The sequence below is a fragment of the Mustela putorius genome, unplaced genomic scaffold, assembly GCF_011764305.1.
Source record: "Mustela putorius furo isolate JIRA1106 unplaced genomic scaffold, ASM1176430v1.1 tig00000997_pilon_pilon_pilon, whole genome shotgun sequence".
In the NCBI taxonomy this organism is placed as follows: domain Eukaryota; kingdom Metazoa; phylum Chordata; class Mammalia; order Carnivora; family Mustelidae; genus Mustela; species Mustela putorius.
In genome coordinates, this window is record NW_025421527.1 from 6,205,608 (window position 1) to 6,229,092 (window position 23,485).

General features: G+C 57.9%; 3 protein-coding genes across 10 annotated transcripts in view; 1 reads left to right on the top strand and 2 right to left on the bottom strand.

Annotated features, from left to right (window-relative positions):
• The window catches only part of GATAD2B (GATA zinc finger domain containing 2B), a 92,526-nt gene extending 92,380 nt beyond the window's left edge, over window positions 1–146 (top strand). For all 6 annotated transcript variants that reach the window (XR_006608601.1, XR_006608602.1, XR_006608597.1 and 3 more), the window contains one exon: window positions 12–146. The gene's annotated coding sequence lies outside the window, so the exon portion shown is untranslated. The remainder of the gene's footprint in view (window positions 1–11) is intronic.
• An 11,558-nt stretch (window positions 147–11,704) lies between these two features.
• On the bottom strand, window positions 11,705–16,285 carry SLC27A3 (solute carrier family 27 member 3). Of its 3 annotated transcripts, XM_045086918.1 has the most exons (10): window positions 15,450–16,281; window positions 14,947–15,156; window positions 14,536–14,694; window positions 13,849–13,973; window positions 13,426–13,620; window positions 13,227–13,317; window positions 12,901–13,099; window positions 12,585–12,682; window positions 12,344–12,474; window positions 11,705–12,042 (listed from the first exon to the last, which is right to left on the bottom strand). In XM_045086918.1, exons 1-10 carry the CDS (start codon window positions 16,033–16,035, stop codon window positions 11,866–11,868), a joined length of 1,971 nt encoding a protein of 656 aa, XP_044942853.1. In that variant the 5' UTR covers window positions 16,036–16,281; the 3' UTR covers window positions 11,705–11,865. The 3 variants fall into 3 exon arrangements, with proteins under 3 accessions (XP_044942853.1, XP_044942854.1, XP_044942855.1); XM_045086919.1 differs by lacking the exon at window positions 14,536–14,694 and having other exon boundaries at window positions 15,450–16,283; XM_045086920.1 differs by lacking the exon at window positions 12,585–12,682 and having other exon boundaries at window positions 11,902–12,042; window positions 15,450–16,285.
• Window positions 16,286–16,524: 239 nt separating this feature from the next.
• The window catches only part of INTS3 (integrator complex subunit 3), a 37,926-nt gene continuing 30,965 nt past the window's right edge, over window positions 16,525–23,485 (bottom strand). Inside the window, exons 21-30 of the mRNA XM_045086917.1 lie at window positions 22,855–23,008; window positions 21,796–21,864; window positions 20,806–20,881; window positions 20,331–20,444; window positions 19,971–20,019; window positions 18,985–19,152; window positions 18,503–18,603; window positions 18,319–18,391; window positions 18,076–18,232; window positions 16,525–17,991 (exon numbers count right to left, since the gene is read on the bottom strand). Coding sequence (XP_044942852.1) covers window positions 17,914–17,991; window positions 18,076–18,232; window positions 18,319–18,391; window positions 18,503–18,603; window positions 18,985–19,152; window positions 19,971–20,019; window positions 20,331–20,444; window positions 20,806–20,881; window positions 21,796–21,864; window positions 22,855–23,008 — 1,039 coding nt within the window. The 3' untranslated portion in view covers window positions 16,525–17,913. The remainder of the gene's footprint in view (window positions 17,992–18,075; window positions 18,233–18,318; window positions 18,392–18,502; window positions 18,604–18,984; window positions 19,153–19,970; window positions 20,020–20,330; window positions 20,445–20,805; window positions 20,882–21,795; window positions 21,865–22,854; window positions 23,009–23,485) is intronic.

Below are 23,485 nucleotides of genomic sequence, written 5' to 3' on the forward strand. Positions count from 1 at the left end.
TGCGCCTTCAGTTTCTAGACGGTTCGAGCTCAGAGACAGCAGCTCCCCCTGCCCCTCTCAGTCTTCGCGTGAAAACGACACACCCTTTGGTGACTTGTCGTCCGCGGGCTGGGGACGCGGCCAGCGGGGCCCCCTCGTGGCCGGAGCCGCAGCCGCCGCGGGACCGGCCGGTCTCCCGCCGGCGCCGGCTCCTCCCGGGCTCGGCTTCGGCCTCGGCCTCGGCCTCGCCGCCGCTGGGCCTGCACGTGGGCCGCCCGGGGTCTCCTCTCCGCCCCCAGAGCAGACGTGCCCCGCAGCCGCCGCCGCCCCCGGCCGAGACGAAGGCGGACCCCGAGCCCCCCACGCCCGCTCCAAGCCCAGCCGCTCCCGCCGGCCCCGGGTCGAGTCCACGCGCGGTCACCGCGGGCCCCGCCGGCCGTGCCCCGCGCCTCCGCCCCAGGACACGCAGGGCCGCCGCCCTCTCTCCGCCCCCCGCGGCGACACTCGGCCTCGCGCAGCTCACCCCGAGCCCGCCCGGCCGCCCTCGCCCAGAGCCCGAGGCTGAGCTCCCGCCCGCCCGGCCCGCTCGGCCCGTGCCCGGCCTCTGCCTGCTGCTGTGCCGCCGCCCGACAGCTCCGAGCGCACCCCCAGGCCGGCCGCACCCCGTCCCAGCTCCCAGGCCCCGCTCAGCCCCGGGGGACGCTCTCCCACCCCGCCTTGCTCACAGCTCGGCCCCGGGGGCGGGGAGGGGGCGGCCATCCGCTCGTCCGGACACGGAGGGCTCCGCCGCCCCCCATCCCCGACCGGGCACTGGGAGCTGGTGACCCCTCTCCGCCCCCGTGGGTCCTGGATGTTGGCAGAAGGAGGGCCGACCTGGGGCAGGGGGACCATCCGCAGAACCTGGGGACCACCCACAGGCGGGGGCTCTGCCCCCAGGACGCTGTATCCCAGAGCCCCAGCTCCACCTCTGCCCCTTCCTGCTGACCTCTGCACTCTTCAGCGCTGCTGCCTGGGACTTTCCGGAGCCCTGAGCACTTGGCCTTCCTCCATAAAAAAAAAATTAAAAATTGGGGCCACCTGGGTGGCTCCCTTGGCGAAGCATCCCACTCTGGGCTCAGGGCATGATCCCCGGGTCCTGCATTGGGATCCCTGCTTGGAGGGAAGCCTCCCGACCTCTCCCACTCCCCCTGCTTGTGTTCCCTCTCTCGCTGTGTCTTTCTCTGTTGAATAAATAAAATCTTTCTTTCTTTCTTTTTTTTTTTTTTAAGATTCCATTTATTCATTTGACAGAGATCCCAAGCAGGCAGAGAGGCAGGCACAGAGAGAGGGGGAAGCAGGCTCCCCAACGAGCAGAGAGCCCAATTCGGGGCTCCATCTCAGGACCCTGAGATCATGACCTGAGCGGAACGCAAAGGCCTTAACCCATTGAGCCACCAGACGCCGCAAATAAAATCTTAAAAAAAAACACAGAAAACATTTAAAATTGTATTTTATAGGAGAGCCTGGATGGCTCAGTCGGTAGAGCCTATGACTCTTGATTTCAGGATTATGAATTCAAGACCCAAGCTGGGAGGAAAACTTATTTAAATACACACACACACACACACACACACACACACACAATTGTATTTTATAATTTAATTGCTATAAAACAAATATCCATTTTTATATATTTCATATTATATTTATTATTATATATTCATAATTACGTTTTTTTCTTCTGATTTTTTTAAAGATTTTATTTATTTATTTAACAGGCAGAGATCACAAGTAGGTGGAGAGGCAGGCAGAGAGAGAGAGAAGGGGAAGCAGGCTCCCTGCTGAGCAGAGAGCCCGATGTGGGGCTGGATCTGAGGACCCTGGGATCATGACCTAAGCCTATGGCAGAGGCTTAACCCACTGAGCCACCTAGGTGCCCCTTCCTCCTGATTTTAAAGAAACTTAGAATAAAACATTTTTGTGGGCCCCAACAAGTGCTCTGGTCCCTAGGCACTGGGTGCCCCCTGGCCCCGCTCTGGGCAATCCTGTGCGCCAGGGATGCTCCCACGTCCCATCCCCCGCCCCTAGTCGCTTACTCACCCGCTGTTCCCCGGGTCCGCCAGCTCTCCAGCCACCCAGGAGGATTCTGGGGCATGCTGTGGAGCTCCTGGGCTCAGGAAGGGGGGCTCCAACATGGGGACAGGGCAGCAGCGGGCAGGGAGCCCTCTGGCATCAGGGTGACACTGCTGTCCTTGGCCAGGACCGGCCCATTTCGCCGCCAGGGATGGCAAGCTGGAAGGACAGCCTCCTGCCCAGCCTCCCTCCACTGGGACTTCCCCACCCAGCCCTGCAGCTCCATCCCCCAGGCTCCCTGGTTGGGGGCAGGCAGCCTCCTGGGTCCCAAGCCAAGGAGACAGTTGGGGTCCAGATCACTTACCAGCTGGGGGTCCTCTGGGGAAATGGGGGGGGGGCACATGTGTGAGAGAAACTGCCTCTCTTCGTGCCTGGGACGGATACATGTCGGGGGCTGAGGATGGAGTGTGGCCCAGCGAGCGGGGGGGGGGGGGGGGGGGGGGGGGGGGGGCACCTGTTTGTGGCCTCTCCTCCTCCGGGTCTCCCCCGCACCCCCCGGCCCAGGAGAGGACGTCCCCTCGGCGGGCTCTGCCTCATCACCACTGACTCGGGCCTCCAGCAGGACCTCCAGAACAAAGCACGACAAGGGCAGGAGGCCTGGGTACCAGTCAGGAACCAGCCATGTGCCTGGGGCTGGCGTTCCTCACCTCCAAGACCACCGCCCACCCGGAAGGAGGAGGACACTGGCCCGCGGGGTCCGGGAGGAGCAGACACTTCCAGGGCCTAGCAACCACCTCTTCTGCTCTTACTCTTCTCCTGTTTGTCTGTCATTGATCATCTACTTATTCTCTATCAATCTGTATCTGGTCAGTAAGCTCTGCCCCCAGCATGGGGCTTGAACTCATGAGACCAAGAGCTGTTGCCGCACAGATAGAGCCGGCCAGGTGCCTTCCCTCTTCTTCTTTTTTAAATTTTTTAAAAATTTATTCGATATGGGGCGCCTGGGTGGCTCAGTGGGTTAAGCCGCTGCCTTTGGCTCAGGTCATGATCTCAGGGTCCTGGGATCGAGCCCTACATCGGGCTCTCTGCTCAGCAGGGAGCCTGCTTCCCCCTTTTTCTCTGCCTGCCTCTCTTCCTACTCGTGATCTCTCTGTCAAACAAATAAATAAAATCTTTAAAAAAAAAAGAATATTCTTAAAAAAAAATTTATTCGATAGACAGAGATCACAAGCAGGCAGAGGGGCAGGCAGAGAGAGGAAGAAGCAGGCTCCCCGCTGAGCAGAGAGCCCGATGTGGGGCTCGATCCCAGGATCCTGGGACCATGACCTGAGCCAAAGGCAGAGGCTTTAACCCACTGAGCCACCCAGGCGCCCCAGTAAATAAAATCTTTAAAAAATAGAAAGAATTACTTGACTATGGGATGTCTGAGGGCTCCATCAGTTGCGCGTCTGCCTTCAGCTTGGGTTGTGGTCCCAGGGTCCTGGAATCGAGTTCTGCTTGGCAGGAAACCTGCTTCTACCTCTGCAGCTGCCCCTGCTTGTGTTCCCTTTCTCACTGTGTTTTTGTCTGTGAAATAAATAAACAAAATCTTTTTTTTTTGGTCAGAGAGAGTGAGCACAGGCAGACAGAAAGGCAGGCAGAGGCAGAGGGAGAAGCAGGCTTCCTGCTGAGCAAGGAGCCCAATGTGGGACTTGATCCCAGGACTCTGGGAGCATGACCTGAGCCGAAGGCAGTCGCCCAACCAACTGAGCCACCCAGGTGCCCTCACATGTCTCTTTTTAAAAATAAACCTTTCTTTATTTTTATTATTATTTTTTAAGATTTTATTTATTTATTTGACAGACAGAGATCACAAGTAGGCAGAGAGGCAGGCAGAGAGAGAGAGAAGGGGAAGCAGGCTCCCTGCCGAGCAGAGAGCCCGATGTGGGGCTCGATCCCAGGACCCTGGGATCATGACCTGAGCTGAAGGCAGAGGCTCAACCCACTGAGCCACCCAGGCACCCCATAAACCTTTCTTTAATAAGCACTATGTCACTATCACATCTAATGAAGGTAACAACTTTTTTTTTTTTTTTAAAGCAAACTCTACCCCAGTGTGGGGCTTAAACTCACAACCCCAAGATGAAAAGTTGCATACTCTACCAGCTGAGCCAGCTGGGGGCCCCAATAGGGTAACAATGGTTTCTTGGTATTACCTATACCTAGTCCAAAGTAAAAAAAAAACGACATTTTTGAGACAGTTAAGGAAATTTTAAAGGCTTTATTTATTTATTTGACAGAGAAAGAGAGAGATCACAAGTAGGCAGAGAGGCAGGCAGAGAATAGAGGGGGAAGCAAGCTCCTTGCTGAGCAGAGACACCGATGCGGGACTCCATTCCATGACCCTGAGATCATGACCTGAGCCAAAGGCAGAGGCTTTACCCACTGAGCCACCCAGATGACCCTCTTTTTTCTTTTTTTTTTTTTTTAGATTTTATTTATTTATTTCACAGAGACACAGTGAGAGAGGGAACAGAAGCAGGGGGAGTGGGAGAGGGAGAAGCCGGCTCCCTGCCGACCATGACCTGAGCCCAAAGCAGATGCTTAACGACAGAGCCACCCAGGTGCCCCTCAGTGTTTTCTTTTTAAGCAATCTCTGTACCCAGGATGGGGCTTGAACTCACCACTCTGAGATCGGGAGTGGCATGTTCTATCCACTGAGCCAGCCGACCGGGCGCCCCGGTTATTAAGTCTCTTAAGGATCTAACTGAAAACAGACGATGCTCCCAGCCCCCTGCCCTGTGTCCCTGAGCTGAAGAGATGGGCACGTTTTCTGGTAGAATTCCGGCTATGCTGTCTTCGGGGTCACGGAACATACTCCTCTACAGGTGCGTGCTGGCCCTAGAAGCTTGGTTGGATTTGGGCTCTGCTTCTAGAGAAGAGAACTGCACAGGGGCTGCTGTGTGTGCCGGGCCGCACCCTTCGGGAGGTCTGCACTGTTTCGGGGTGGCCTGACCCCTCAGTGCAAATCCCCCAGCCACCCTGGTCTGGTAGTCACATTCACTGGTAATGGCCTGACTCGGTGACTTCATTGGGTTGCAGAGTGATTTTCCACTGCTGTCTTTCCTTTATCATCTGTTAACTGGAGCGTTTTTGTAAAGAACTTTTCCCTCCTCAACGAGGACAACTTAGTAAGCCTGAGATATAATCCACACAGGAACTGGAATTCCCAGTGACAGATGTCTAGCTCTTTCTTTTAGTTGCCAATTTTCAGAGCAAGGAGCTGATGCTTTATCCATTGGATAGCTTTATTTACGTATTCGCGAGAGAACAGCAGTGGGGAGAGGCAGAGGGAGGGAAAGAGAGGGAAGCAGACTCCTCATGGAGTGGGGAGCCCGATGCGGGACTCGATCCCAGGACCCCCAGATCATGACCTGAGCTGAAGGCAGATGCTTAACCGCTTAACCAACGGACCCACCCAGGCACCCCTATCCAAAGTGTTTCTCTCCCCTTATCCTCGCTCAGTTTACTATCACTCTGACCGGATACATTTTGTATATTCAAGGTTTCAAATGCATGTATTAACCTTTTTGACATTCCGATTGCCATATTTTAGGCAGTAGGAGCTCTGTGTTCTTTTGCCATTCTGCTGTTCTTTGGTATCTTTGCTTTCTGGCACGAGATGCCCCGAGGCCTGTTCTGAGTATTTCCTGCCTCGCCCAGGGAGTCAACCTGTTCTGCAAGGAGCTCAGACCGGCAGACCTCACTGCTGTCAGGCTGTCTGTTGCTTCTAGGCTTTTTCAGCAACATTGGAATTTTTACTTCACTAATTTTTTTTTTTAAAGATTTTATTTATTTATTTGACAGAGAGAGATCACAAGTAAGCAGAGAGGCAGGCAGAGAGAGAGGAGGAAGCAGGCTCCCTGCCGAGCAGAGAGCCTGATGCGGGACTCGATCCCAGGACCCTGAGATCATGACCTGAGCCGAAGGCAGCGGCTTAACCCACTGAGCCACCCAGGTGCCCCTTTACTTCACTAATTTTATTCTATATTTATGTCTCTTGCTCTGGAAACGGTGACTCCTAGTATGTGTATTATTATGTAACAGGCCATAAAATAGTTCCAAAATTAACATCAACACTACTATAACGAGTACACTACCGCATGAAATGGAACGTGTCTTTGTAACTTTATTTGTTCTTAAGGAAAAATTAATTCTTGCAATATTATCTCTGTACAAAAAACAGAGAAACTGCCCTTCATTGAATTTAAAACCTTTGTATTTCAAAGAACACTACGAAGGAATTCAATATGTCTATCTACAGACCTACAGACATACCTATCACAACTCAACATTAAAAAGACAACCCAATTGTAAAATAAGGAAAGAATTTATTTATTTTTTTTTTTTAAAGATTTTATTTATTTATTTGTAAGAGAGAGAGAGTGAGAGCGAGCACAGGCAGACAAGAGTGGAAGGCAGAGGCAGAGGGAGAAGCAGGCTCCCTGTGGAGCAAGGAGCCCGATGTGGGACTCGATCCCAGGACGCTGGGATCATGACCTGAGCCGAAGGCAGCTGCTTAACCAACTGAGCCACCCAGGCGTCCCAGGAAAGAATTTAAATAGACATTTCTCAAGAGAAAATATACACATAGTAAGCACTTGAAAAGATACTCAATATTGTTATCTATCAGGGAAGAGCAGATCAAAACTACAGTAATAGAGCATATCACACAAGTGTTATGAGGACGTTGAAAAGTTGGAACGTCCCACACTGCTGGTGGGAATGGAAAATGGCGCGGCGACTGGAAAAGTTTGGCGGTTCCTCACAAAGTAAAAAAACACAGTTTCTATGAGACCCAGCACCACCATTCAAATACACAGCCCAGAGAACTGAAAATACAAGCCTGCGCAGAAACTTGTACACAATTGCTTACAGCAGTATTCCCATAGCCTCAAAGTGCAAGCGGTCCACATTCCAGCAGCGAAGGAATGGGTGCACAAATTGTGGTCCATATGGCCAATAGAACATATATATTTTTTAAGCTGGGAGACTTTTTTTCCCTTTCCAGGTTTTTAAAAAAATTTTTTTTATTTATTCATTTGATGGAAAGAGATCACAAGTAGGTAGAGAGGCAGGCAGAGTGAGAGGAGGAAGCAGGCTCCCTGCTGAGCAGAGAGCCCGATGTGGGGATCATGACCTGACCTGAAGGCAGAGGCTTTAACCCACTGAGCCACCCAGGCGCCCCTCTTTTCCAGGGTTTTATTTAAATCCCAGGTAGTTAACGTATGGTGTAATATTAGTTTCTGTTGTAGAACATTTTTCACAAGCTTTTTTGTTTGTTTATTATTTATTTAGTAATGTCTACACCAAGCGGGGCACAAACTCATGACCCTGACATCAAGAGTCACGTGCTCCTCTGAGCCAGCTGGGTGCTCCTCAGGTGTAGAACTCAGTGATCCATCACTGATGTGCAATACCCAGTGCTCATCACAGGTGACCCCCCTTAGCACCCATCACCTATTTTACATCCAGTAGGTATTAATGGTACATAAAAAGGCCCGGAGTTCTGACACACACACCGCAGTGGGCGCGGACCACACACATGCGGCTAACTCAAAGTCACCAGACACGAAGGGTCCCATGTTATCTGATTCCACTGATACAAAATACTCAAAATAGATAAATGCGTGGAGACAGAATACAAGTCGGCGGCTGCTGGGATGGGGGATGGTAACAAACTGCTGAGAGCGGGGCTTGCACCTGGGAGCGGCAGGGACAGCGACAGGACGGGCCGCACACAGTGAGTGAACATGCCACCGAATCGCTCCCTTCAAAATGGCTCATTTTATGCTATGTGAATCGTGCCTCAGTAAGTTATTTTTAAAATATTTTCTTTATTTCTTTGCAGGGAACCTGATGTGGGACTTCGTCCCCGGCGATGAATGCAGGGCCTGAATCTCTACACCGGACACTTGAAACCACGAGAACATTCATGTACGGTAACCGGAGTGAAGACAGTTTAAAAAAAACCGCAGCAGATAATAAAGAGAATTTGCAAAAAAGCCAAAAGCTTTTGAAAGGCTTTCCCTTATTTGAGAGCGCGCGCGCACGCGCGAGGGGCTGCACGAGCCCACTGTGCCCTGACGCCCGAGCCGCACGGGAGGCTCCAGCCCAGGACCCTGACATCAGGACCTGAGCCAAAGCCAAAAGCAGAGGCTCAACCCACTCCCCGCTTTTGTCCCTGGAGCCCCAAAGAAGAGAACTGCAGACACGGGGCTCCCCGCCCGCTCCTCCCCGAGTCCCCTAGGCCGCCCAGGGGAGAGCCCCCACGCGGCGCGGGGCACCAGTGCGCAGGCGCCACTCTCGGTCGGAAGGCGCCCCGGCTCGCCCCGCCCACGTGGGAGGACTCCTCCCACTGGCCAGATCTGCTCCACCTCCCTCGAGCCCGGGCACGTGCCTGGCGGTCGGCCGTGGGCGCCAGTGCGCGCCTGCGCCGTGAGGGCGAGCGCTCCCAAGGAGCCGGCGGAGGGGTGGGTGGGGTGGTGGGCGCCCGGAAGTAGCCGCGCCGCCGGCGTTTCCGGCCTTTCCCGAGCGGGTCGTGGGAGGAGGCCCTGGGTCGAGAGCTGGGCGCTAAGCCGGGCGGTGACCCTGTGCGCCCCGCGGCAGAGGCCAGTATCGGGGCCCGCGGAGTAGGTGCCCTGGGCCGGCGCTCTGTCACGCCGGCCCGCCTTGGTTCGGTGCGGGAAGGCGGCCGAGACCTCAGAACCCCACGTGGTCTCCACACGTCACGCAGTCCCCTTTCATCTCTTCGGTCGCGCTACACGCGCTACACGCTGTGCAGCCCCCGGAGCCCCCGGCGCCGCGGCTCACGGCCGGGGGCGGGGCCACAGCCGGGGCGGGGCCACAGCCGGGGCGGGGCCACAGCCGGGGCGGGGCCACAGCCGGGGCGGGGCCGGGAGCCCTCTCCCCCGCCCTCCCCTCCAGCGGCTCCGAGAAGAGAAGTACTAGAGGCTTAGCCTGCTTCTCTGTGCAAGCTGTGCCGTCCTCCCTTTCCGTTTTGTTTCGGGGGATTTTTTTTTTTCTCGTGGAATAACCTAATTCTTTTAAGATTTATTATTTTTATTATTATTATTTAAAGATTTTATTTATTGAACAGAGATCACAAGTAGGCAGAGAGACAGGCAGAGGGAGAAGCAGGCTCCCCGCTGAGCAGAGAGCCCGATGCGGGGCTCGATCCCAGGACCCTGGGATCATGACCTGAGCCGAAGCAGAGGCTTAACCCACTGAGCCACCCAGGCGCCCCTAAATAAATAAAATCTTAAAAAAAAAAAAAGCAGCCTCAGTACAGACAGGATCTGTAGCAGTAGAAACTGACAGCTGCAAAAAAGCAGATCCAAAAGAATTAAGTCTCCCACTCACCACAATTAAAAATAATAAATCTGGGGCGCCTGGGTGGCTCAGTGGGTTAAACCGCTGCCTTCGGCTCAGGTCATGATCTCAGAGTCTTGGGATCGAGTCCCGCATCGGGCTCTCTGCTCAGCGGAGAGCCTGCTTCCCTCTCTCTCTCTCTGCCTGCCTCTCCATCTACTTGTGATTTCTCTCTGTCAAATAAATAAATAAAATCTTAAAAAAAAATTACTAAAAAAAATAAATCTGAGGGGCTTTTAAGAAAATATTTTATTTATTTGAGAAAATGAGAGAGCGAGCGAGCGAGCGAGCGCATAAGGAAGGTCAGAGGGAGAAGGAGACTCCTTGCTTGGCAAGGAGTGGGATTTAAACCTGGGACTCCAGGATCATGACTTAAGCCCCACAGGCGGCCCTGAGGCTGCTTCTTGAAGACAAGTGCCAATCTCCATCACCTGCTTTGAGCCTTGGAACAGAATTCCTAAACACATGGCTTATATGGAATTTAAAATTTGCTAGTAGTCACATTTACAAAGGTAAAAATAAACAAGTTTAAATTTATTATATTTAACTCAGTGCATCCAAAATGCAACTTCAGCATGTAAGTAATATAAAATAAAAATACGAAATTAAAAAATGCATTTTGGGGCGCCTGGGTAGCTCAGTGGGTTAAGCCGCTGCCTTCGGCTCAGGTCATGATCTCAGGGTCCTGGGATCGAGCCCCACATAGAGCTCTCTGCTCAGCAGGGGGCCTGCTTCCCTTCCTCTCTCTCTGCCTGCCTCTCTGCCTGCTTGTGATCTCTGTCAAATAAATAAATAAAATCTTAAAAAAAAATGCATTTTGGGGGGTGTACCAAGTCTTTGAGACCTGGTGTGTATTTTACACCTAACAGCACATCTTGCTGTAGACTAGCCACATTTCAAGCACTCAGGAAGCAGGTTTGGCCAGTGGCCACCATACTGGACAGGGCAGACTTAGGTGAAATGCAACAGGGAATGTGGAGAAAATAATGTGTGTGATTCCATGAGGGAAGAGGTGGCTCCTCCACAGTCCTGGGATGTGGGCTGGGTTGAGCTGTTTAAGAGGGCAGCTGCAGGGCAGGGCCCCATCGGCCAAGTGACACACCTAGCCAGTCCCCCCTTGTCACCCCCATACACATAATATTGCTTTTTTTCTGGGCTGAGGTGAGCGGAATGAGCTAAACTCCTCATTTATTGGTCAGTATGTGACATCGCCTACACCTCAGTGCGCACCTCAGTCTTTGTTGATGCTGAGCTGGGATTTCTGGTGGAAGGTGGGGCAATGTGTGTATTTTGGAACAGGAGTTAGCCGTGGGGACCCGAGGCTGTTGGCAAGGCCCATCCCTTGATCTCTCATTTCGGGGAGAGGAGCTGGAGGGAAAAAGATAACCCAAGGGAAGGTAGCAGAAAATGTTGAGGACCCACAGTTCAAAACTAAAGGGCTTTTATTTATGTTTTAAAATTTTTTAAGTCATCTCTACACCCAGTGTGGGGGTTGAACCCACAACCCCTAGATTAAGAGTGCAATGTTCCACTGACCGAGCCAGTCAGGAACCCGACAGGTGGGACTTAAGTTTTAGGAGAAGCATGAGTTTCATCATTTTTTAGATGATCAAATTTTCTGATGCTTCATTTGGAGGCTAAGGACAGGCCTTTTTCCTTTTGATTCCCCCTTCTTCCTCCTGCCACATGCACATGTGCACTGTGAGTCTTGCGCCCAGGAAAGCCTTTAAAGTCTCCTCAGAGCCTGAGGGGCCCCAAGCTGCTGCTCTGGGAATGCAAGACTAAGATTAGGCTGGGGGCGTTGCGTGGCCCCATCCTTTTCCCCTTGACCAGCTTCCTCAGAGGCTGTGAGGGAAGAGGGGTATCTAGAGTATCCTTTTCCTCCAGATCAAACCTTGGTTTGGCCTGGTTGACCCTTCTCCAGCCCAGCCACACCTGGGTCTGTGGGGAGCCAGTGGCTCCGACGGCCACAGGCGGCAGCATTTCCATGCCTCGGTCCACCAGGGCCATTTGGTCAATCCCTCCGGTCCCCCAACTCCCCCTACAGAGCTGCCCCGCACTCAGGGCGTAAGGCTGGGATGGACACACAGCGCACACCCTGACGTCCACCACAGCGGCCCTCCAAGGACAAGGATCACATGGAGTCCTGAGAGGAAGACACTGTGGTCCAGACGTGGAGCTCGTGCCCCCATAAGGTTGGGGCAGAAGGGTGTGTGGCTGTGTGTCAGGGAAAAGCAGTTCCACAGACACGGAAGACCAAAGGTGCTTATCAGAAAGACAGAGCTCGACTGGCTCTGGCCCCGTTTATTACAAAATAATGATTCCAAATCTGGTATAAAAAAGATCCCAGACGGCCCCCAGTACACCTGCCATGCCGTTGAGCCACAAAGTCGCTCCCTCGGGCTGCTGAGCATGGGGGGGCTCTCAGATGCGAAGGTCCCCAGCCAGGAGGGCACTGTACCGGGCCCGTGTGAGGGGCAGGTAGGCACCCCCAGGCTGGTCCAGAACGTAGAGGGGGTCAGACAGGGCGCTTGGGTCAAAGCCTTCCTTTGCCATCCGCACCTTCTGCTGCTTGAAGGTCTCCGTCGTGGCCAGAGACTCCTGAGGAGGGCGTCAAAAGGAGCTGAAGGCGGGCGCATTCTGCCCTGGGGGTTAGGTGAGTCAGAGGCAGGGACAAGGAGGTATGAGGTTGGGGTTTAGGGGACGGGGTGACAGGGAAGAGAAGAAGACAAGCCTGGAGGAAGGCAGAGGGAATGAAGGGGCGAAAGAATGCCCGGCTGAGAAGGAGCCGTTCCCTCTCTTCACTGGACAGCGCCCCCTGCGGGTCCCCATGTGTGCTGTGGGGCCCGCCAAGGGCTGTGGACCCCAGGGCTGGAGGGGTCAGGCGGCAGCACCCCGTTACCTGGAGCCTCAGGAACCGAGGCCAGGCGTACGGCGGCAGGTTTTCAGAAACGTGCGCGTAGAGCTGCACAAGGTCCAAGGAGTGGGGGGGACGCAGAACCAGGGCCGCCATTCCAGCTCTGCCTTCGTGCCCTGTGAGGTGGGGACAGGTCACCCACCCGCTGGCCTCATGTTCCCTGTGCCCCAGTAACACCGGGTCAGGGAGGCAGGCCGGCTGCCTCCTGCCTCCCCTAACTTGGCACCTGGCACGGTGACTCCATAGACGTTCACCTCCTGAAGAAAATCCAGAGACTCCAAGGCCTCCGCCACCTCGGTTGTGGCCACATTCTCCCCTTTCCACCTGCCAGAGGGCGGAGATCCTGGGCCTTAGGGGGTGGGTGGGGGGAGGGCACAGTCGGGGAGCCAGACGCTCCCAGGGAGGACGCATTGCAGAGGTCTGTCTGTCAGGGGCGATGGACGAGGGGCTGGGTTTGGGTGTGTGTTAGGGAGGCAGGGTTAGGGGCTCTGGGTCACAGGGACTGGATGCCTGGGAAAGGACTCCAAGTCATGCACAGTTACCTGAAGGTGTCTCCAGTCCGATCGTGGAAGCGGAGAAAACCCTGGTGGTCGCAGACCAGCAGGTCCCCAGTGTTGAAGAAAACATCCCCAGCTCGGAAGACACTCTTCAGCAGCTTCCCCTGGCCGAGCTCCGGCCCCCCAGCATAGCCCAGGAACGGGGACTGCTGGCTGACCGGGGCCACCAGCAGCCCGGGCTCACCTGGCAGAGCACTGGGGTCAGGGCGGGCTTCCTGCCCACCAGGAGCCTCCTGGCCCTCGCCCTACGGTCCAGTGCCCGTCCTCCTCTGCCGGCCGCACCACCCCATCCAGCCCTCCTGAGCACGAACCTGGACATGTGGCCACACAGTGCCCCTGGGCATCCCGGACCGGCTCCCCTGTGGTGACGTCATAGCGAATCAAAGAGAAGGGGAAGACATGCTGGGGGAAGGGAGACCCAGGCACTGGGTCATTTCAGTGGTATGAGCCCCTTCCTGCCGGCCCCCACCTGCCACAGGACCCCCAGTTTCTCTCCCAGGCCTCCCTTACCTTATAAAGCCAGGAGGCACGGCCCACAGCACCCAGCTGTCCCGTGTAGTTAAAAGTGGCAACATTGCCCTCGGTGAGCCCGTAGGTCTCCAGCACCCGCAGGGGACCAAAACGGCGCACAAAGCGCTCCCAGGTGTCGGGTCGCAGCCCGCTGCCCACTGCCAGCCGGACCTTATGGCCGTGTTCCGCCGTGCTCTGAGGCAAGGAGAGATGGGCAGAAGGGTCACCACCAAGACACCGGCTCCCAAATGTGAGGTTCTGTTTCCCTGTCCCCTGAAGCCCCTTCCACCGCCACCTCGCTCAGATGTCCTGGCATCCCAGGCTTCTCACCCGGCCCCACCACCGTCTTCCCGCACAGTCTCCGCCTTATGAAGTGCCCCCCTCCCTGCGCAGGCCCCTCTGCCCGGACCTCCGCCCACGCACCGGTGGCTGGTTGACAAGATATCGGCACAGCTCCCCTATGTACTGGAACACTGTCACCCCGTGCTGCTGGCAGTCCTCCCAGAACTGACCGGCCGAGAATTTGGACTTCAGCACCACTGTGGCCCCTGCCCGAAGTGGAGAGGGTGGTGGAGAAAGGTGAGGTGAAGGCTGAGGGGGGCACCCTGACCACCCCCTTCCCAGCCCCTAGCCCTCACTGTTGTGTGTGGCTCCCCGGAAGGCCCTTCTGTGACATCCAGTAGCAGGCGGCTTGGCCTGCCTCCTTTCCCACCTGTGTCCCAGACAGCTCAGTGCCCCTCCTCTGCTACCCACCCCCACAATGTCCCTGCTCTGCACCCTGACTCCAAACCCCAGCTCTGTCCGTCTTCTTCTTCCCCAGCTGACAGCCACAGCCCTTCCCCAACCCGCCCTGGGAGTCTGGAGTCCTGCCAACTGTATGGGCTCCCTAGACAGTCTGCAGATCCTGCAGGGGTGCTGCCCCTCTGGACCAGTTGCTCTCAGAGAGTAGCCCCTGCCTCCTCCTTCCTCCGGATTCCCTACCCTGAAGGACTCAGGGAGCATCCCCAGGTGAGCACATCACAGAGGGGCCTTAATAAATGTTTGCTAGAAAAAACACCTGTTGGAGGATTAGAGATGGGGAGGACTGGGGGGCGCGCCGGGTAGACTGACCGATGCCCAAGCAGCCCACAATGCCCAGGAGAGAGCCCGACATATGGTAGAGGGGGAGGGCCAGGTAGATCACATCCTGCCGGTGGGCCCCACACAGCTCATAGAAGGCCTGGCACTGCAGGATCTTCAGGTGACTGATCTGCGCAGCCTTGGGGAGGCCTGTGGGCAGTGGGCGGAGATCGGGGAAGGGTCTGAGCTTCAGGTCCTGCCTCCCTCCGCCCCTGCTGGGTTTCACACAGAAAGAGGCAGAGGCAAGGCGGGAGCGGAGAGGAAGGCAGGCAGGGCTGTCCTGGATCAGCCGGGAGTGGCAGGGAGGGTGTGGAGTAGCAGCCTGGAAACTGAAGCCCTAGTTCTGGTTCCCTTCTCCTGCCTTCCTCTGCCTGGATTCTGGGAGCCAAGGCCGGTGCTCACCCGTGGTGCCAGAAGTGAAGATGTACAGGCACGTGTCTATCATGCTCTGGGGTGCAGACAGGTACCCGGGCACTGGTCCGTCCGCTTCTGCCGAGGCCTCGGCCAGCAAGTCGCTGATTCCCACAGGACGGGCTTCAGGGCCTGCAGCCCAAAGACGGAGCCCCATGGCTCTCAGGGCTGGCAGGTCAGGCTCCAGCGACTGCAGGAACTCTGGGTGAGGTAGGAAGGCGTAGCTCGGGAAAGGAATTCTCCGCCCCTCAGCGATCTGCACGTCCCTCGCCCCTCCCCACACCCCGCCGCTCCAGGGCGAGGAGAACGGTCTGAACGTCCCATCACCGCTCTGGGGACCAGGGACCCAGCTCCATCCCGCGGCCAGCCCGAAGACTCAGACCCTCAAGCACCCTTTCCGAACCCCACGGAGGCGGCCTTCCGAGCTCCGCCCCTTCTCTGCGGCCCCTTTCCGAAGCCGGCCCCGCCCCGAGGGCCGTGCGCCCCGACCTTACCTGGCGCCAGGACCAGCGCGCGCGCGCCGCAGCTGCGGAGACAGTGCAGGAGGGCACCCCGGCGCAGGGCGGCGGGCACAAAGGCTGTGCGCAGGCCGGCCTTGGCCAGCCCGAACCAGAGCCACAGGAACTCCGGGCAGGCGGGGAGAAGCAGCGCCACGGTGTCCCCGGGCGCTAGAGGGGCCGCGGCGCCGGCCACTCCCGCGGCCCGCTCGGCCTCTGCACCGCCGCCGGGCCCCGCGCCCCAGCCCCGCGCGCGCAAGAAAGCGCGCGCAGCCCGGTTGCTCTCGCGCTCGGCCTCCGCGTAGCTGAAGCGTCGCGGGCCGTGAATGAGGAAGGTGTGTGCGGGGCGCTGCCGGGCCAGTTCCGCGAGGCGCCAGGCCAGGCTGCAGCCCCCCTCGGGGCCCCTCGGGTCGGCGGCGGCCGCGGCCAGGGCGCGCGCTCGAAGGGCCCGCTTGCATCGCAGGGCGCGTACCGCGAAGGCCAAGTCCGCCGGGAGCCAGCGCAGTCCCGGCCAGAGGTGCGGCTTCCGCAGCAGGAGCAGCGGCGGCAGCAGCAGCAGCAGCAGCAGCAGCAGGGCCGCCATGGCGCGCTGGTCCTGGGCCCGGCCCCGAGGCTCCCTTCCGAAAACTGGGGCTGCTCGCTTTTGCTCCGAGACCTCTCCCTCCCGGGAGCGCGCGTGCGCCAGCTCACGCCCCTCCCCCCTTCTCCACCGGCGGGGAGCCGAGGCCGGGAGGTGCGTGGGGGGCGGCCCCGAACTCTCGGCCCTCCCCGCCGCCGCGCTCCGCCCTGTGCGCGCTCCCTCCACCGTCCGGATTCAGGTTTTCTCCCCAAGGCCGCTTCTGTCCCGGCCTGAGGATGCCACCACTGCTCTCCCACAAAACGGCCGGAGAACTGGGCCCTTTGCCCCTGTGGCGCTGCAAGTCCGGGCCTGAGGGCCAGACCAGTGCCCTCCCCCAGCGCCAGCAGCAGCCCTAGGGGAAGGGTGGGGGGCCCAGGCAGCAAGTCCTGGAGGGGCGACGGCCGAGGCCCCTCCTTCTGGGCAAGGGCACAATAATTGGGGCCAGCCAGCAAATGCTTTCCATCCTGGTTTTAATTGGGGCAGAGGGAATGGGAAGGGGAGAGGAAGAGGCCTCCTGCGACTTGGACTTTTAAAGGAAGGAATAGCAGCTTTGAGGAAGGAGCCACCGGACTCTGCAAGCCCCTGTCCCCGCCCAGACCTCCCTCCTCCCTGCTCCGCGGCCGGCCGCCCAGCCTCCTGGGCAGCCAAGGGGGTTCTTTTCTGCTGAGACACAGGGGACAAGGCAAGCGGCTGTGGAACAAAGAGGTTCCTTCCTATCTGAATTCTCCCCACTAGGCCCACTTCTGTCCATCAGAACCCGAGTTGGGGGCACCCTTCACCCACAGTGAACCCTCCAGTAGTTGGTAAGCACACAGATCTCCTAAACTGAACAAATACTCACTTTCGGAAGCCTCTAGTTTCTTGAGAGAGAAGTAGGGAGGAACAGAGTTTTACCTGGAGGGAGAGGTGCCTGGACAGGTCAGTGCCTGGCCCACAACCCCTGTGACAGCAGAAGGCTGGGCAGGTGGGGGGTGGCCAAACGCCCCTCCAGACCAGGGGGTGTGCAGGAAGGGACAAGGGGAAGCTCCCCAGCCACGGGGGTGGGTGGGGGGTTGGGTGTGTGGCACCAGGGAGCAGGAGCACCGTCAGGTGCCCCCCACTAGGAGCACCTGGGCCAGCAACTCCAGCACAAAAGAGGTTCTGGCTTGTTTTATTGTCATTTAAAAACTTTTAAAAAGCGATTATCTCTGCCAAAAACCAAAACCAAACAAAAAGGAACTAAGGAAATGGACCATTGGACAGTTCCATGGAAGCTGTCTCTGGGAGGCCCAGGGGCTCCGGCCTCCCTCCCTTCCGGCATCTGCCCCATGTGGAGGAACAGGCAGGCACGGGGACATCACTGGGGACGTGCCCATTGCACACGGAGGACGGAGAGCAACTATAAAATGCCTGTTAGGAGCGATCAAGGCCAGATGGGGCAACCGGGAAGGGCTGTCCATACACCGTCCTCACTCCTATCCTGGCCTCTCTGACCAGCAAGCCCCGGCTGCCATTTCTCTTTTCTTTGGGGGGCTGGGGAGGGGCAGGGGCTGAGGACCTGCACCAGCCCAGATTTCACACAGCCTCTGGCTTCGGTGGGACCTGAGTCGGTGGGAGCAGCAGTGTGAGGGAGCTAGAGGCCCCCGGATGGGAGGGAGCAGGGGCCGGGGCCGCATGGCAGCTTCGCAGGCTGAGCCGAAGGAGGCAGCTCATCCTTCCTGCCAGGTGAGCCTTGGGCACCAGGTGAGCCTCAGGCGGAGGGAGAGGGCGTCCCCCGTGCAGCTCCCCGGCCCTTACTGATCTCTGAGGCACCAGGGAGGGGAGGGCAGTCCGGCAGGGGTGGGATGGAGGAACGCAGGGGCCTCAGTCACTGTCAGACCCCACCGCAGAGGACCCTTTCCGTTTCCGCTTGGTAGGCTTCGGTTTTGTGTCTTCTTCCTCCTGGAAGAGATGGGGGCGTCGGCCATTAGCTGGAGCAGCCATAGGTCCCAGCCGCGCCCGCCCCACTGCTCCTGCGACTCTCACCGAGGCACTGCTGGAGCCCGACTCTTCCTCGGCATTGGGGGGCTGTGTCGCGTTCTTTCGGCTGCGGGGGCTGGACAGGGCTGCTTTTCTCCGGCTCTTGGGCGGCTTGGTGGACGAGTCCTCATACTCCTCGGCCAGGGAGAAGAGGTCGCTGAACCTGAGGAAGAGAGCCGGCCTCAGCACACTGCGCCGGGTGCTCCGTCCCACAGGCGAGGGCCCTCCCGTGGCTTCCCAGCGCCTTACTTCATCTTGTGGGCCTCGTCGCAGCTGGCCTGCACGTGCTGCAGCGCCTGGAGGATCGGGGTTTGGCTAAAAACTAGCGGGAGGAGGAGGGAGAGCGGGGAAGGAAGGACAGTGAGGGGTCAGGAAGTCACTGGGTCCTCCCGCCCCCGCCCAGGGCTGCTCTGCGCCAGGGTCTGCCGCCTACAGTTCTGCTTGGTGTTGGTCAGGTTGAGGCGCAGGTTGTCCAAGTGCTCCAGGATCTGCTCCAGGGTCAGCTGGGCGAGCTTGCTGCTGGAGCTCCTCAAGCTGTAGGGACAGCCAGAGTCTGAGGCCGAGGGGAGGGCTCGGGGAGCTGGGGACTCCCTCCCCACCAGGGCCCTTCCTGAAGACAAAGGTGGCACTTTCGAGGAAAGCGGGTGCAGGGTGGGGGCTGGGATCGGGGGTGGAGGTAGGAGTGGAGTGGGGGGGTGGGGGCGGGACAGAGACCAGCTGGCCTCTAGGGAAGGGGCAGCACGCAGCTTGGGACCACTAGGTGTCACCCGCTAACCACCGGGAAGGAACCGCCCAGGTGCGGCCTGTGGGCAGTGGGCAGCCCTCCACAGGGCCCGCGTCCCTCGCCCTGCCTCTCCCGCTCCCCCTCTCACTCTCCCGTGCCCCTCCCAGGTCTCCCCTCCTGCCACCCCCCACCTCTGCCTCTTGCGAGGGAGGCTGTTGTTCTTGATGAGCAGGGACTTGATGTGCTCGGCCAGCAGCTCGTCGTGCTTCATGCACCAGTGCCGCAGGATGCTGGTGGTGAACTGGTCGTCCGGGTGACACGGCCTGCTCAACACCATCTTCACCATCTCCTCACTGGGCCTGGGGCGGGAGGGGGTGGAGGGCCTCAGGGTCCGGGCTCTCTCCCACCGACTCCCCAACCCTCAGCCCCCTATTCCTGCGCTTCCTGCTCTCACGCCCCCTCCCCCTCCCATCTCTCATGCCCCCCTGCCCCTGGGCCTGGGGATGCTGGTTTGCTGGTTTCGTCAGAAGGGACCCTGCCAGTTCTGCAGCAGTAGACTGCCGGCATACTGGGGAGGCAGTTCACCAAAACTCTCCCGCCATGCCCACAACGCACAGGAAATGGGCCAGGGAGGTGAAAGGCACAGTATCCAGCCCAAGAAGGCGCAGGGGAGGGGGGCTGGCCAGCCACAACCCTCAAGCTGCTCACTTCCTTTAGGATGTTCTGTGCCACTTCTAGTCTCTCGGGCAAGAGAGCTGAAGAGGCGGCAGGAAGGCAAGAGCTGCTGCCCTACTTATCCCGGCTGTTGGGCAGAGGGGACTCTGGCGGCTCCCCCTCCAGGCCGCACCCCTGTACTCTGACCCAGTCTCCTCTGACATTAGCCCTGGTGGCCTCATCACAGGAGGGGTGGGGAGCAGGAAACCGGACATCCGGTCCCCACCCCCAACCCCTCCTCCCAGGGCAGCTCCTGGTGGGCAGGGGCAGAAAGTCGAGAGGAAGCCCCTATCTCAGGGGAACTGCTTGTTTATAAATCATTTTAGGGGAAGGGCAGAATCAGCAGATGTCTACGGTAAGAAAAAGCCTGGCCAGCCTCCTCGAAGAGCAGACAAGAGCCATTTGCAGGATGCTGGGACTGGGACTGGGACTGGGAGCAAGAGTCCCTGGCAGAAGAACTCACTTCTCTCTCCGGAGCTGAAGCAACAGGCAAGACAGGGCCTCTGGGTGCTCTGCGGGGAGGGCAGAGGCTGGTCAAATCCTAGGAAGAATGATCCCTCTCCCACCAACAGCCACTCGAGGGAGCAAGCACAGCCTTCCCCAAGGAGTCAGCAGGAACAATCCCTTGCTTCTACAGAGTTCTGAGCAGCCTGAGCCCCGGCTCATGCTCAGAGTGGGCCTGCATGCAGGGATCAGCAGGGAGCCTGGCCTTCTGGACTCCGCAGGGCGGTCTGCTCATCCAGAAGGCCGGGGGCCTCAGCCTTGCCCCTGAGGGACTGGGGTGGTCCTTCCCTCCTTTCTCCCCGCCCACAGCCCGACTCACCTTTGTATTTGAGGTGCTGCAGGATGGGGATTATGGTCTCCAGGGGGATGTTGTGGGCCAGGAAGAGCTGCCAGGCACAGTACTGCTCAAAGGTCTCCCAGTCCAGGCTCTGGACTGCAGGGGGCAGAGAAGGGGCCTGCTCGTGCGCTCCTTCACATACACCTAGGGCTGAGCCACTGACTGCAGCACTGCAAGCCCGGGTGGCCCCAGGTGGGGATACCGACCCCAAGGCTACAGATACTCTCCTTTTCCACACTGAGCATCATTTTCAAAGCCTTCACAATGTGTCTATAGTCCCACCAGCCCTGAGCTTAAGAACCAGAACCAGAGACGTTGCCCAAGACCATGGGGCAGGGCAGAGCGACCGTACACCCCATTCTCAGCCCAAGCCAGCTCCGCTGTTACTAGAAAACGTTTGGGCAGCCACACGGCGCTCCCCGCTCCCCCGGGCAGCCTGCAGGGTCTGCTCACTTACTGAGTATGTTGAGGACAGAATCCTTTCGAAACATAACTAGGTTCCCCATCATCACGTGGCAGACCAGCTCCTGGAGCTGAGGAGGAGGAGGAGGAGGAAGAAGGCAAGACCCATTGGTTCTAAAAGAAGCCAGGAAGCCAGTGTGGAAGGAGAAGCAGGAGGGCCCACGTTGGGGAAAACCTAGTGTAGAGGCTTGGGAAGGTCTCTGAAGCACATGGGGCTGGTGAAGAACAGGTGTAGGCTTGTTTGGGGCAAAATAGAGAAAACCATTAAAAGTGGTTTCCATGTGGGGCGCCTGGGTGGCTCAGTGGGTTAAGCCGCTGCCTTCGGCTCAGGTCATGATCTCAGGGTCCTGGGATCGAGTCCCGCATCGGGCTCTCTGCTCAGCAGGGAGCCTGCTTCCCTCTCTCTCTCTCTCTGCCTGCCTCTCTACCTACTTGTGATTTCTCTCTGTCAAATAAATAAATAAATAAATCTAAAAAAAAAAAAAAAAAAAAGTGGTTTCCATGCCCTGACAGAGAGGGAGAATGGGCAGCTTGTCTACCTGGCCCCACTCCGGGCCCCAACCCACACCAGCCTGTGCCTGGGAAGGAGGGAAGAGCCCCAGGAGGCTGAGCTCTGACACAGAGGTGTGGGTAGGAGGAAGAAGGGCTCTTCTGTCATCAGTGAGGCGAGTGAGTGCAGAGGAGGATCAGAAACGGGACCGCAGTGCGGCACAAGAAAACGCACAGGCAAAGCTGCAGCCTCCCGCGGCCCTGTACGTGGCGGAAAAGTCAATGGCCTGATCGTTTTCACCCTGAGCCAAGGGGACAGCCAGTGGAGAGCTAAAAAAGAAACCCACCTCCTCGCTTTCCGTGTGGAACTGGAGTACCCAGGAAAGCACGAGCCTCACCTGCCTCCGTGGGGATCCACTTCTCTCCTAGCCCCCAGGCCTGAAGTGCACACAGGTGCAGCTCCCCCCGCCCCCCAGGACGACCGCGCCCTGCGCACCTGTGCAGAGTCAATAACAGCCACGATCATGTTCAGCAGCTCACCACTCCGCAAGGTCTCATCTGGAAACTGGCAACAAAGAGGGAGGCTGGGGCAGGAGTCCAGGGGGCATCCCTGACTTGGACCTCATAATCTGCTCCCCTTTCTTCCCAAAAGCTCGGGGGGCGGCTGGGTTAGCCAGACGTGGGCTCCTAACACAAATACCTAAAGAAAGATCCAACAGCTGTGAAGCTGGGACTTTAACTCTTCCAAAACCCAAATCTGCTTTTTGTGTGCCCACAGCACGAGGAGTGTGTGTGTCTCAGGAAAGCAATGGGGAGCCATTGCCAGAGCCAAAGAGGACTGGCCCTGACTGGTGAGGGCTGTGTGGCAGCAGTGACAACAAGTCCAATCTGTGCGGACCCTCAGCCGAGGAAGAGAAGGCACAGAGAGTCTGGGGTGCACAAGAGAGAGGCCCGTGCCGGGGGAGGCCGGCTGACCAGGGAGGAAGCTGCTCTGTGCTGGGCACATGCATTCGCCCCCCGTAGTTTCCGGCTGAGATCACAGTTCCTCCTGTCATGCCCACACCCCACACCCTGATTTCCCTGTTCCCGGGAACTTTCACCAAGAGGAGGAAGAGCTGATACTTCCTCTGATGTCCCAGTTCCTAGAGAAGACAAGTGGATGAGGGAAATGAAAGTTGAGTCTCTACCACCAAGGCCCTGGTCTTTGGGAACCACTAGAGAAACCAAGGGTGAGCAGTCAGCTGGCAAGAGGGCCCGCGATGTGTGAACTTGGATTTGGCTGGGGGCCTGTCCTGGGTCCAGAGGATGGGGCCAAAGCTGAGAAGCCAGGTGTAGAAGCCCAGACCCCAACTCACACCACAAAGTACAGCTTGGGAACTCTGGGGGGTCTTAGACATTTTTTAACCATTAATGGGGGAGGGAGGGCCATGGGCAGGTGTGGTGCTGGAAAGAAAAGCCCGGCGTGGCCAACAGGGGTTGTACGCAGAGACGCGCAGTCTCATGAGCCCGCCCTGCACAGCAGCCCTGTCCCAGCGGAATCCCGTCAGACACTGACCTCCGTATAGATGGAGGGTGTGAGGTGACACAGCAGCCGCACGTCGTCTTCCTGGCACGCCTTCATGTCCATCATCAAGCAGGTGTGCAGATCACCCAGCTGCGTGGCCTGGGCAAACGACTCGTACAGGTTCATCTTCCCAGCAGCAGCTTTGCTGCAAGAGCAGTAGGGCCTGAGCCGGCAGCCAAGCCTGGCGGCCAGCCTCAGCCTCCCCTGAAGCAGGCCCTCGTCGGCAGCCCCTTTGCTGCCCCTGATGCTTCCCCCTCGCCTTCCTCAAGAGTGTGGTGACTTAGAGAAATGACGACACACGTTTCTACCCCCACCTCCTGCAGTGCCCCGAACAACGCTGACCACAGCTACCGACCCTGCTAACGGGTGAGAGCTGAGCACAGGAGAGGGCTCAGCTTAGCCTAGAAAGCTGGCTCTCCCGCTTCCTGAGCTTTGAGCAATGAGGGCAACAAGGCACGGAGCCCCACCTTACATCACGTACAAAACAACCCACAACAGGTCACAGGCCTAAAAGTGAAGGACTGAAATCACACAATGCCCAGAAGAAAACACAGGAGAAAATCTCCGTGACAGCACGGCACAAGTGACAGAGAAAAAAACAGACCGGATTTTCCAAAATGGA